The sequence below is a fragment of the Leucoraja erinacea genome, chromosome 24, assembly GCF_028641065.1.
Source record: "Leucoraja erinacea ecotype New England chromosome 24, Leri_hhj_1, whole genome shotgun sequence".
Classification (NCBI taxonomy): domain Eukaryota; kingdom Metazoa; phylum Chordata; class Chondrichthyes; order Rajiformes; family Rajidae; genus Leucoraja; species Leucoraja erinaceus.
The window spans coordinates 1,257,118-1,270,099 of NC_073400.1; the positions used below are offsets into that span (position 1 = coordinate 1,257,118).

At 46.2% G+C, this 12,982-nt stretch overlaps 1 protein-coding gene across 2 annotated transcripts in view; it reads right to left on the bottom strand.

Moving 5' to 3' along the window:
• The window catches only part of slc16a4 (solute carrier family 16 member 4), a 94,546-nt gene that overhangs the window by 19,765 nt on the left and 61,799 nt on the right, over positions 1-12,982 (bottom strand). For both annotated transcript variants that reach the window (XM_055654366.1, XM_055654367.1), the window contains 2 exons: positions 12,415-12,576; positions 10,111-10,707 (listed from right to left, as the gene is read on the bottom strand). In XM_055654366.1, coding sequence (XP_055510341.1) covers positions 10,111-10,707; positions 12,415-12,576 — 759 coding nt within the window. The remainder of the gene's footprint in view (positions 1-10,110; positions 10,708-12,414; positions 12,577-12,982) is intronic.

Below are 12,982 nucleotides of genomic sequence, written 5' to 3' on the forward strand. Positions count from 1 at the left end.
CGCCCCTGGATCCTCCCCAGAGCAATTGCACCCTTTCTCCAGTGTGTCATAGTCTTACAGCATGGAAACAGGCCCTTCATCCCAACTTGTCCATGCAGATCAAGATGCCCCATCTAAACTAGTCCCATTTATCCGCATTTAGCCCATATCCCTTTAAACCTTGTGTGTGCCAGTGTGTGTGTGTGTGTAAGAGTGTGTGTTAGGTTGTGTGTGAGAGTATGTGTCAGTGAAGCGTCGACAACACCCGGAGTGGAGGAGACTTGGCAATGTCCGGGGAGCATTTTCCTCTCTCTCCCCCCCCCCCCCCTCCCGGGAATATGGGCCAACCCAGGTGCTCTGTGTCCAGCTGGGGTCCGGGGGAGGTGAGGGAAAGTGACCCGGGGGTTGGGCATCGGGGGGGGGGGGTCGGTGCTGGGACCACCGCCGTGTCTCACCTATCACACCATCTGCACGGGAATGTGACTGAGGGAGAGGCAGCATCTATAAAGCGGTAGACAATTCTTGCGTCTGAAGAAGGGTCAAACTCAGACACAGATGCTGGCTCACCCTGCTGAGTTTCTCCAGCATTTTTGTCTACATTGCCATTTTAAATAGTGTACGATGGGCTTAAGCCAATTGCTCGTGGAGGAGTGTGACTTTATTTTATATCTATATATATATATATATATAAAACATATTTTTTTGAGCGTGAGAACTTCTGTCATCAGCGCGAGAGCGTGAGAATTTTGTCAAATGCGTGAGTCTCAGGCTCAATGCGTAAGAGTTGGCAGCCCTGACATGGACAAAGTGAATGCTCACAGTCTTTTTCCCAGGGAGAGGATTCTAACACTAGAGGGCATCGGCATGGGGTGAGGGTGGAGACTTCAAGTGCAACATTTTCACTCAGAAGGTAGTCCATATCTGGAATGAGCTGCCTGAGGAAGTTATAGAGAGAATACAATGGTGACTTTTAAAATAATTTTGGACAGAGATTATGTATGGGACGGATTTAGAAGACTATGGGCCAAATGCAGGCAATGGGACCAGCTCAGTATGGATTGAGTGGGCTGAAGGGCCTCTCTGTGATGCACAGCTCTGTGACTCTCTCTGTCAGGCTGCTATGAGCGAGGCTGCAATTCTGACATGATCACCTGAGTGGAAAACCAAACGTGGTGTCCTGGGTCTGTCTCGTTATAGAAAGTGCCAGAACAGATGAACATTTAAGTTGTTGATATTCAGGTTTCAAATCTTCTGCTGGGAATAGAAACTAAAGAACCGGGATTAGTTTTCAGCAGTGGACAAGATGAGAGAGGGATGCGTGGAGCGTGGAGAGATGATAGATTGAGAACAAATTAGTCAAATTAGATCAGGCGTCGTTGTCTGGTGTTTGCTGCTAACGGCAGAAATGTGGCTGTCATAGAAAGAGAAAAATGTTGACTCTACTTCCCTATCCTGTTTGACCAGCTAAGTATTAGTGTCATAGTCAGACAGCATGGAAACAGCCCGTTCGGCCCAATGCATCCATGCCGACCAAGATGCCCCATCTAAGCGGGTCTAATTTGCTTGCGTTTGGCCCATATCCCTCTAAACCTTTCCTATCCATGTCTTTCTTGTGCAAGTGTCTATTAAATATTGTTATTGTATCTGCCTCAACTACCTCCTCTGGCAGCTGGTTCCATACACCCACTAAGTGAAACCATTGCCCCACAGATTCTCATCATATCTTTCCCCTCTCACCTTAATCCATGAGTATTCCCAATAGTTTTTTGTTTTTTTTTAATTGTGGATTTTCAGTATCTGCTTGAGTTTATGCTCATTTGCAGACTGGCCCAGGTTGGTCTCAACATGGTCTGGGCTACACACACTAAGGTCCAGGATGGTAGACAAAAATGCTGGAGAAACTCAGCGGGTTTTTCACTCAGAAATTCACCCACTGAGTTTCTCCAGCATATTTGTCCACCTTCGATTTTCCAGCATCTGCCGTTCTTTCTTAAACAAGAAGAACGGCTTGTATTCGCTAGAATTTTGAAGATTGCGGGGGGATCTTAAAGAAACTTACAAAATTCTTAAGGGGTTGGACAGGATAGATGCAGGAAGATTGTTCCCGATGTTGGGGAAGTCCAGGACAAGGGAGTCACAGTTTAAGGATAAAGGGCAAATCCTTTAGGACCGAGATGAGAAAAACATTTTTCACACAGAGAGTGGTGAATCTCTGGAACTCTCTGTCACAGAAGGTAGTTGAGGCCAGTTCATTGGCTATATTTAAGAGGGAGTTAGATGTGGCCTTTGTGGCTAAAGGGATCAGGGGGTATGGAGAGAAGGCAGGTACAGGATACTGAGTTGGATGATCAGCCATGATCATATTGAATGGCGGTGCAGGCTCGAAGGGCTGAATGGCCTACTCCTGCACCTACTTTCTATGTTTCTATGTAAGATCTAGGATGGTCTCACTATGGTCTGGGACCCAGATACACTTGGGCCTGGGTTAGTCCCACTATGACCCGACATATGTACACCACAGTCCGTGTTAGTCCCCTGCCCGGGGATAGACACTCAATGGTCTGGGTTGCTTTAACCTTGACCTGGGTTGGTCTGTGTTAGACTATGGCGTGGATTGGTCTCACTATGACCTGGGTTATCTTAATCTTGACTTGGGTTAGTGACACTGAGACCTGCAGGTTACCAACATGCCCTAGTGTGGTCTAAATGAGTTGGAGATCGACAGAACCTACCAGGTTAATCCCAGATCCAAAGTTTGGCCCAAGTTACAGTTGCCGTGCTCTGTCTAGCAATCTCTGTCCTAAACAGCAATGATTCACAGACTACAGTTGTTTTAAAAAAATGAAAATGTTTTACATTTGATGAGCCAAGCTGAATAATCAGAGAGTCTCCCATGTTGAAATGGATCCAAATAAATTCTGGATTGACCAAGAGACGAGGAGAAAAAAAAAGCCGAGATCAGCTGGGGAAAGTTTGTTGTTGCTGGGCAACGAGAGGAAGAGCAGGCAGCGTGAAGGCCAGAGAAATGAAAGGCGTCTTTTATGAAGAAGGGGTTTTAGACAAGCAGCATTAGCAGGGAGAGATTGCACACAACGAGAGGTTTAGGCACAAACACACAAGAGAACATAAGGGCCATTGTGGAGGCGAGACGGGACTAGTTCCTGGACTGGTACTTTAGGTTAAGCATAAGGCGGAGTGATCTGCCTAGCTCTCGCCTCTGCAGCCACTCAGTTGCCAAGCCGGGCGGGGTCTGTGGAGAAGCCAGCCGGTGTGGTGCTGCCATGTGACGTGACTCTCACACAGAGTGACGTCTCTCCATGCAGCCCACATCCTCAGCTAGTGGGCATCAGTATAATGCTCCTTGGACCAAGAGCATCAACTTGCCCGGGAAAACATCCAATTAACCCTTTGTGTGCACTTCAAAATCTAGCTGTGGAACTTTTGGTTTAGTTTAGAGCATGGAAACAGGCCCTTCGGCCCACAGAGTCCATGCCGACCACCAGTTTATTTCAATTTATCATTGTATTACCTTACTGAGGTCCAGTGAAAAGCTATTTTGTTGCATGCTATCCAGTCAGTGGAAAGCCCAAACATGTTTACAATCAAGCCATGCACACTGTCCGTCATTTTCACCACCTCCAACGTGACCCCACCACTCGCCACATCTTCCCATCTCCTCCTTTCTAAGGAAGTAGAGGCGTTGGTGTGCTTTCTCAGCTATAGCTTCGATATGGTTGATCAAGGACATGTTGCTGATGGTATTTGCTCCTAAGAACCTGAAGCTTTCATCTTTGTCAATGTATACCGGGGTATGTGTACCGCTCTGCTTACTGAAGTTGATCACCTTTGTCTTGCTGACATTGAGGGTAAGGTTGTTGGCTTGGCACCAGGACACGAGATTCTCCATCTCCTTCCTGTACTTTGTCTCATCAATATTTGATATCCGACCTACTGTGGCGGTGTCGTCTGTGAATTTGGAAACTGGCGTAGATTTGCATTTGACTGCACAGTCATGGGGGTATAAGGAGCAAAGAAGCGGATTGAGACTACATCCTTGTAGGGCATCAGTGCGGAGGATTATCGTAGAGGATGATTTGTCACATCCTCACATTATGGTCTATTCCAGGAAGTCGAAGAACCAGTTCTATATTTTCCCACTTTCTCACCCACTCCCTACACACTACGGGCAATTTACACAGGGCCAATTAACCATCTATGTCTTTGGGATGTGGCGGGAAAAGGGAGCACTTAGAGGAAACCCACACGGTCACAGGGAGAATGTGCAAACTCCACACAGACAGCACCTGAGATCAGAATCGAACTAATGTCTCTGATGCTGTGAGACATCAGCTGTACCAGCTGTGTGTGGAGTGGATGAGATAGTGGTATAACATAGAACTATCAATGTGTGAAAGTTGATCGATGGTCAGAATGGACTCCCAAAGCGCCTGTTTCTAGGTTATATCACTCAACTCTAATCACTGTTCCAGAGAGCAATGGGATTTTTCACGACCTACCTGTGAATATTGTATCTGCTTCCACAGATTGTTCTATCCATTGGGACAGGGACAAATTGAAAATAATTTGAACTGTGCACAACTGATTGGAACAATGCATCTCCGATGCAGCAGGCTGCAACAGTGCTCGTCATTATGTTATACAATAGACAATAGGTGCAGGAGAAGGCCATTAGGCCCTTCGAGCCAGCACCGCCACCACCGTGATCATGGCTGATAATCCCCAATCAGTACCCCGTTCCTGCCTTCTCCCCATATCCCCTGACTCCGCTATGTTTAAGAGCCCTATCTAGATCTCTCTTGAAAGTATCCAGAGAACCAGCCTCCACCGCTCTCTGAGGCAGAGAATTCCACAGACTCACAACTGTCTGTGAGAAAAAGTGTTTCCTTATCTCCGTTCAAAATGGCTTACTCCTTATTCTTAAACTGTGGCCCATGGTTCTGGACTCCCCCAACATCGGGAACATGTTTCTTGCCTCTAGCTTGTCCAAACCTTTAATAATCTTATATGTTTCAATAAGATTCCCTCTCATCCTTCTAAATGCCAGAGTTTACAAGCCCAGCCAATCCATTCTCTCAGCATATGACAATCCCGCCATCCCGGGAATTAACCTGGTGAATTCCCTCAATAGCAAGAATGTCGTTCCTCAAATTTGGAGACCAAATCTGCACACAATACTCCAGATGTGGTCTCACTAGGGCACTGCACAACTGCAGAAGGACCTCTTTGCTCCTACACTCAACTCCTTTTGTAATGAAGGCCAACATGCAATTCGCTTTCTTCACTGCCTTCTGCTTACTTTCATTGACTGATGAACAAAGACCCCCAGATCCCGTTGTACTTCCCCTATTCCTAACTAATTTAGATAATAATCTTCCTTCCTGTTTTTGCTATCAAAGTGGATAACCTCACATTTATCCATATTAAACTGCATCTGCCCACTCACCCAACCTGTCCAAGTCACCCTGCATTCTCATAGCATCCTCCTCACAGTTCACACTGCCACCCAGCTTTGTGTCATCTGCAAATTTGCTAATGTTACTTGTAATCCCTTCATCTAAATCATTAATATACATTGTAAATAGCTGCGGTCCCAGCACCGAGCCTTGTGGTATCCCACTTGTCATTGCCGGCCCAGGGGATTTATCAGCCTTCAGTCCCATCAGTCTACCCAACACCATTTCCTGCCTAATGTGGTTTTCCTTCAGTTCCTCTGTCACCACAGATCCGCTGGCCACTACTATATCAGGAAGATTGTTTGTGTCCTCCTTAGTGAAGATGGATCCAAAGTACCTGTTCAACTCATCTGCCATTTCCAGGTTCCCCATAATAAATTCACCCTTTTCAGTCTTCAAGGTTACAATTTTGGTCTTAACTAATTTTTTCCTCTTCACATACGTAAATAAGTTTCTGCTTTATATTCTTAGCTAGCTTACCTTCGTACCTCCTTTTCTCCCCGTATTGTCTTTTTAGTTATCTTCTGTTGCTCTTTAAACATCACCCAATCCTCTTGTATCCCACTCATCTTTGCTACGTTGTACTTCTTCTCTTTTATTTTTATACTGTCCGTGACTTCCCTTGTCAGCCACGGTCGCCTTACTCCCCTTGGAATCTTTCTTCCTGTTTGGAATGGACTGATCCTTCACCTTCTGTATTATTCCCAGAAATACCTGCCATTGTTGTTCCACTGACATCCCTGCTAGGGTATCATTCCAGTCAACTTTGGCAAGCTCCTCCCTCATGGCTCCATAGTCCCCTTTATTCAACTGTAACATTGACACCTCCGATTTACCCTTCTCCCTCTCAAATTGTAGATTAAAACGTCCCATATTATGGTCACTATTTCATAATGACTCCCTTACCTCGAGTTCCCTAATCAAATCCGGTTTGTTACACAACACTAAATCCAGAATTGCCTTCTCCCTGGTTGGCTCCAATACAAGCTGCTCTAAGAATCCATCACGGAGGCACTCTACAAAGTCCCTTTCTTGGGGTCCAGTACCAACCTGATTTTCCCAGTCTACCTGCATGTTGAATTCTCCCATAACAACCGTAGCATTATCTTTATGACATGCCAATTTTAACTCCTGATTCAACTTGCACCCTATATCCAGGCTACTGTTTGGGAGCCTGTAGATGTCCCATTAGGGTCTTTTTACCCTTACAATTCCTTAGTTCTATCCATACTGACTCAACATCTGTTTCAATGTCACTCCTTGCAAGGGACAGAATTTCATTCCTCACCAACAGAGCTACCCCACACCCTCTGCCCACCTGCCTGTCTTTTAGATAGGAGGTATACCCTTGAATATTCAGTTCCCAGTCCTGGCCCTCTTGCAGCCATGTCTCTGTAATTCTCACAACATCATACTTGGCAATTTCTAACTGAGCCTCAAGCTCATCCACTTTATTTCTTATACTTCGCACATTCATATGCTTGATATTCTGTACCCTGAGGATGCGATAGCCTCACAGTCAGGTCTTAAATCAGTGGAAAAACAGAAGCTCAATGCAAACCTGTTCCTCATTCAAGGTGCAGTGAGGTCACGGGGAGGGCCAGTATCACCTCTGTCTGGAGTCACTCTTGAACAAGTGACTTGCTGGACCACGTCACAGAGGCAGCAATGTTGGAACCTATAAGGGATGGTAGATTTCCTTCTCCAAGGACATTAATGCCCCAGATGAGTTTTCACTACACCCATCTCTGCACCAATTCCCCAGGCTGCCATGGCATTTTCAAACAGGATGCAGCAATGGCGGCATGCCCGATGATGTGGTATTAGACAGGGCAGAGCACCACGGGCATTCCTTTTAAACAAGGTTGATGGCATTTGGGCGACAACATTGTACACAGCCTCTGATACCCACGGCCGACTGGAACTGACATTTCTCATGTGGTTACAAGGAACTGCAGATGCTGGTTCATAAAAGAAGACACAAAGTGCTGCAGTAACTCAGCGGGTCAGGCAGCGTATCTGGGATCAAGGATTCCTGGGATTAAGCTTTGATCCACCAAACATCTAGACTGTACCATCCCGAACAGTTACTTCTGTGCCTGCATGCTGGCGTCCCTGCTGGTCACGTGAGCAGTTGATTGGAAACACCGTCTAACCCGAGCACGCTGATATGGGACGTGTGGACACTGTCTGAAAATCTGCAGTCATTTTATGTGAGTTACGTTGATGTGTTCAAAGTTAATTCATAAATTACTGTTAAGTTACTTACTCCATTGAGGTTATTGTTCCGGGCAACACATAACACTTGAATAAAACAGTCATAGCAGTAATAAAATCAGACACAGACTGCTGGAGTAACTCAGGCAGCATCTCTGCAGAACATGGATAGGTGACCTTTCTGTCTAAAGGAGGATCCCGACCCAAAACGTCACCTATCCATGTTCTGCAGAGATGTTGCCCGAGTTAGTCCAGCAGTCTGTGTCTGACTTTATCACTTCCACGATTGCCTTATTAAAGTGGTCTGGCTGTTAGCTGGATCAAAGCCTGAAGATCCAGGGAATTCTCTCCCATTTCCAGTCCTCACGGGCTGACTGCCTTTGATTGCATGTGAGCAGAATGGGAAGAATGGGAATAATGGGAAACATAGAAACATAGAAATTAGGTGCAGGAGTAGGCCATTCGACCCTTCGAGCCTGCACCGCCATTCAATATGATCATGGCTGATCATCCAACTCAGTATCCCGTACCTGCCTTCTCTCCATACCCTCTGATCCCCTTAGCCACAAGGGCCACATCTAACTCCCTCTTAAATATAGCAATAGGGAATAATGCTTCTCACTCGTAGGGACACTGGATAATTGCTGTTGCTTTTGAGCTTCATTCACAGCAGAATGAAGGACAGAGAGTGTCACATTCCCGGTGGGAATGGCTTAGGTTTTAGTTTAGTTTAGAGATACAAAGTGGAAACAGGCCCTTCGGCCCACTGGGTCCATGCTGACCACAATCACTAGTACACATCAGAGGGCGGTGGAGGCAGGTTCTCTGGATACTTTCAAGAGAGAACTAGATAGGGCTCTTAAAAACAGCAGAGTCAGGGGATATGGGGAGAAGGCAGGAATGGGGTACTGATTGGGGATGATCAGCCATGATCACATTGAATGGCGGTGCTGGCTCGAAGGGCCGAATGGCCTATTCCTGCACCTATTGTCTATTAGTTCTAACCTATGCACTAGGGATAAATTACAAAACCCAAATAAACTACAAACCCACACATCGTTGGAGTGTGGGAGGAAACCAGAGCACCCGGAGAAAGCCCATGCGGTTACAGGGAGAATGTACAAACTCCATACAGACAGCACCCATAGTCAGGTACAAAGCCAGGTCTCTGACGCTGTGAGGCAGCAACTCTACCATTGTGCCACCGTGCCGCCCAGAAACTTATAACGTGTCTGACCAAAACGTTCTATGTCCCCTGGTTCGTCGTTGAAGGTGGAGGGGCTACTCCTAGGGACACAGACCCTACTGGGACTGCAGTCTGTTCAGTCAGGAGCTGCATTTCCTGACTGATTCCTGGGATGTCAGGACTTTCATATGAAGAAAGACTGGATAGACTCGGCTTGTACTTGCTAGAATTTAGAAGATTGAGGGGAAATCTTATAGAAATGTACAAAATTCTTAAGGGGTTGGACAGGCTAGATGCAAGAAGATTGTTCCCGATGTTGGGGAAGTCCAGGACAAGGGGTCACAGCTTAAGGATAAAGGGGAAATCCTTTAGGACCGAGATGAGAAAAACATTTTTCACACAGAGTGGTGAATCTCTGGAACTCTCTGCCACAGAAGGTAGTTGAGGCCAGTTAATTGGCTATATTTAAGAGGGAGGTAGATGTGGCCCTTGTGGCTAAAGGGATCAGGGGGTTTTGAGAGAAGGCAGGTACAGATAACTGAGTTGGATGATCAGCCATGATCATATTGAATGGCGGTGCAGGCTCAAAGGGCCGAATGGCCTACTCCTGCACCTATTTTCTATGTAAATGATTCAACACCGAGAACACAGTCTCAGTTGGGAAACAGTCCACAGGGTCTCACACCTGAAGATGATCGAATCGTGGAAAAGCAGGTTCTGCATTACCGATTATCAAATGCTGATGGGACATATAGAAATAACATTGAAATGATGTGCACATTTCAGATGTGTGATCGCCCGAAATAACCCAGTGCTGTGGAAGTGTGTGGTTTTCAGGGTGAGGCTCAGTCTACAAACAGCCCACCTCTCGATGCTGTTGAACAATTTGCTGACACCAAGCCCCACTCTCGTTAGGTTACAACGAGGTTAGAATAGTGCATTCACATTCAAGTTTTACACCTGGGATTACAGACTGTTTTGGGCATTGAAGAGGACATTGTATGATTGTGTGAAGGGGTACGTTGAGCAGCAGCAGAAAGTCAATGGAGGCACAAGGAACTGCAGATGCTGCTTTACAAACAAAGACACAAAGTGCTGGAGTAACTCAGCCGGTCAGGCAGCATCTCTGAAGATTGTGGATAGGCGACGTTTCTGCTTAGGTCCCTTCTTCAGTCTGGAGAAGGATCCCGCTGAGTTACTTTGTCTTTTGTTATCAGAAATTGAATGAGACAATGTCTTTCACCCTGAGCTTACCTGCAACAGAAATGATGAAGGATGCATCCATTGCATTGATGTCCAGGGTTTTAGCCCTTGCCGATAGGTGGAAGTAAGGAATGAAGTATGCTAACTGGCTGAACATCACTGAGAAAGTGTATATACAAAAGAAAGGATCCTTCAACAACGTGAAGTCCAGGAGTTTCTCCTTTCGTTGCAATCCGTTGTCCTTGCCCGAGAACTCAACGTTGTCACTGTGAGATTTCGTGAACATCACTTTATCCAGAAAGGCTTTGCTCTCATGGCCCACACTCGCCTCCATCTCCCTACGTAATGGGTTGATGCTCAGACTCTCCTCGCCCACAATGCAACTGTCATAGTGCTTCAAGTCACCAAGGTGACCAATGGCCAAGTGGCTCACTGTGGAGTTGGCCGAGATGATGCAACCTTCCGGATGGTTCTCAAAGATGCCCTGCTTGGTTGCTCCATTGTGAAACAGACTGTTCTGTGGGCTGATGAGTGTTTTCACATTGGGGGGCAAATCCAAGTGTTTGTTTTCATGGAGATATATTGGCCTCAATAACATGCTTGTAGCAATAAGATTCAACATTATCCCTCCCAGAATAAGCAAAGCACCTGTAGAGACAAAACAAGTGGACATCAACAGTCTATTCCTTGCAGGAACTGTATGTAGTATTTTTTAAAAAGCCTCACAAGTGTGTTTTGCTATTTCGAGGCAGTGATATTCAGGGAAAAATAGGAAAGGAAATGCTTTAATATTTGGAGGGCCTCACATTAGGTAATATTCAAAGGGAGTTTTACAGATGTTAGTATTTACAGGTATCTTAATATTTAGAGTTACCACAGAAGCACGATATTTAAGAGAACCCCCACATATTAATATTTACAGAGAACATTGCGAGATCTGCTAATATTTGCAGAGTTACCACAGTGGAGTGAATATTTCAGAATAGCCCCACAGTTTTGCTACTTGGGACACACTTGTGTTAGTATTTACTGAATCCCACAGGTTTGCTGTCATTCAGGTGTTTTAGAGTCCGGCCTACTGGTGACTTCATGTGTACAGAGACTCCCATGTTTAAGTTCAATAACATCAGTTAACCATTGCTGATGTTGTCAAGTCAAGACTACATTGAGAATAATGACCCTAGCTTCCCCACCTTCTATAATAACTTGACCAGAAACAAGCAGATGACAGTTGTTACAGCTGACTACGTTTCCCTAGAGTTTCAGGCAACTGCCCACAACAACTGGTGGGAGATCAGAGGAACCTCATGAAGACTCCTGGTAGATGTTGGCTGATTGTTCAACTGTGGGAGGCTGATCAGTTTACGTGGGACATTCTGGACGTTCCTGCTCCCTATAATCTGGGCCAGTGAAGCTAGCTGTCCTGTGGGACTACCACCTGTGGGACTGTGGCACTAGCGACTGCAGACACTGGGCCTTGGACATAATGCACAGTGCTGTAGGAACACAGTGGGCCAGGCGGTATCTGTGGACAGACAGCGTTTCAGGTCAGGACCCTTCTTCACAGCATCTGGCTGAATGTTTTTTCTCAATAGTACCTGGGACTGATGCAGTGTAGCCACTGCCCTTGCCCTTCATTGACTGGTCTGCCTGGAGCTTAGAGATACTTCCAGACACATTGTCTCCTTTAGAATTGTTCGTGGAAGATACGTAGAGTTGAAGCAAAAGATCTGGTCAGCCTTGATCTCATTAAATGACATGTTATTAAATCAATGTTGTTCAACTGGAAAGGGTACAGAAAAGATTTATGAGGATGCTGTCAGGACTCGAGAGCTTGCGCCTGAGCTGTAGGGAGCTGTAGGCTGGGACTTTATTTCTTGGAGCGCAGGAGCATGAAGGGTGATCTTACAGAGGTGTATAAGATCATGAGAGGAATAGTTTGGATTTATACACAGTCTATTACCCAGAGAAGGGGACTCAGGAATCAGAGATCACTGGTTTAAGGTGAGGGGGGGGGGGAAGATGAACTTGAGGAGTAACTTTATTTACACAAAAGGTGGTGGGTGTACGGAACGAGCTGCCAGAGGAGGTAGTTGAGGCAGGTACTATCACAATGTTTAAGAAACACTTGGACAGGTACATGGATAGGATAGGCTTGGAGGGATATGGGCCAAATACAAGCTGGTGGGACTAGTGTAGATGGGGCACGTTGGTCGGTGTGGGCACATTGGGCGGAAGGGCCTGTTTCAGTGCTGTACCACTCTGAGCTAATCTGAGGCACATGTTTATTGATAACTGCCATGCCTTAAAACTCATGAAAGAATTTATGCCCCAGTGAGGAGAAGGGATTCTCACCTTGCCAGTCGTACTCTGCCAGCAGTAACTGTGTGAAGGGGGCAAGAGCGAATGTCAGGCCCATTCCTGACCTGGCGATGGCGTACGCAGTGGCCAGTCTCTTCCTGAAGTATTTAGCGTGCAGGACCGTTGCTGCTTGGTAGAGGAAAGCAAAGCCAAGCCCTGCAACACACATTCACACTTCAGTAAAACACCGAGTGCTGGGGGAACTCAGCCAATGATTCTCACATGATAAATAAAAATACAACATCTACACATCTTCACGTTGGCGCCCCTACTCGCTGCCTCACATCGCCAGACACCTGCGTTTGGAACCCGATTACAGACGCTGTCTGTACGGAGTTTATACGTTTTCCCCGTGACCACATGGGTTTTATCCGGTTGCTTTGGTTTCTTCTCACAGTCCAAGGACATACATGTTTGGCTTCCGTAACATTGTAAAGTGTCCCTAGTGTGTATGATTGTGCTAGTGTGCGGGGTGATCCCTGCATGTGTGGACGTGGCATTGAAGGGCGAGAAGCCGAAGCAAAGAAGTGGAAGCCAAATAACCGAATGGAAACGAAGCTGA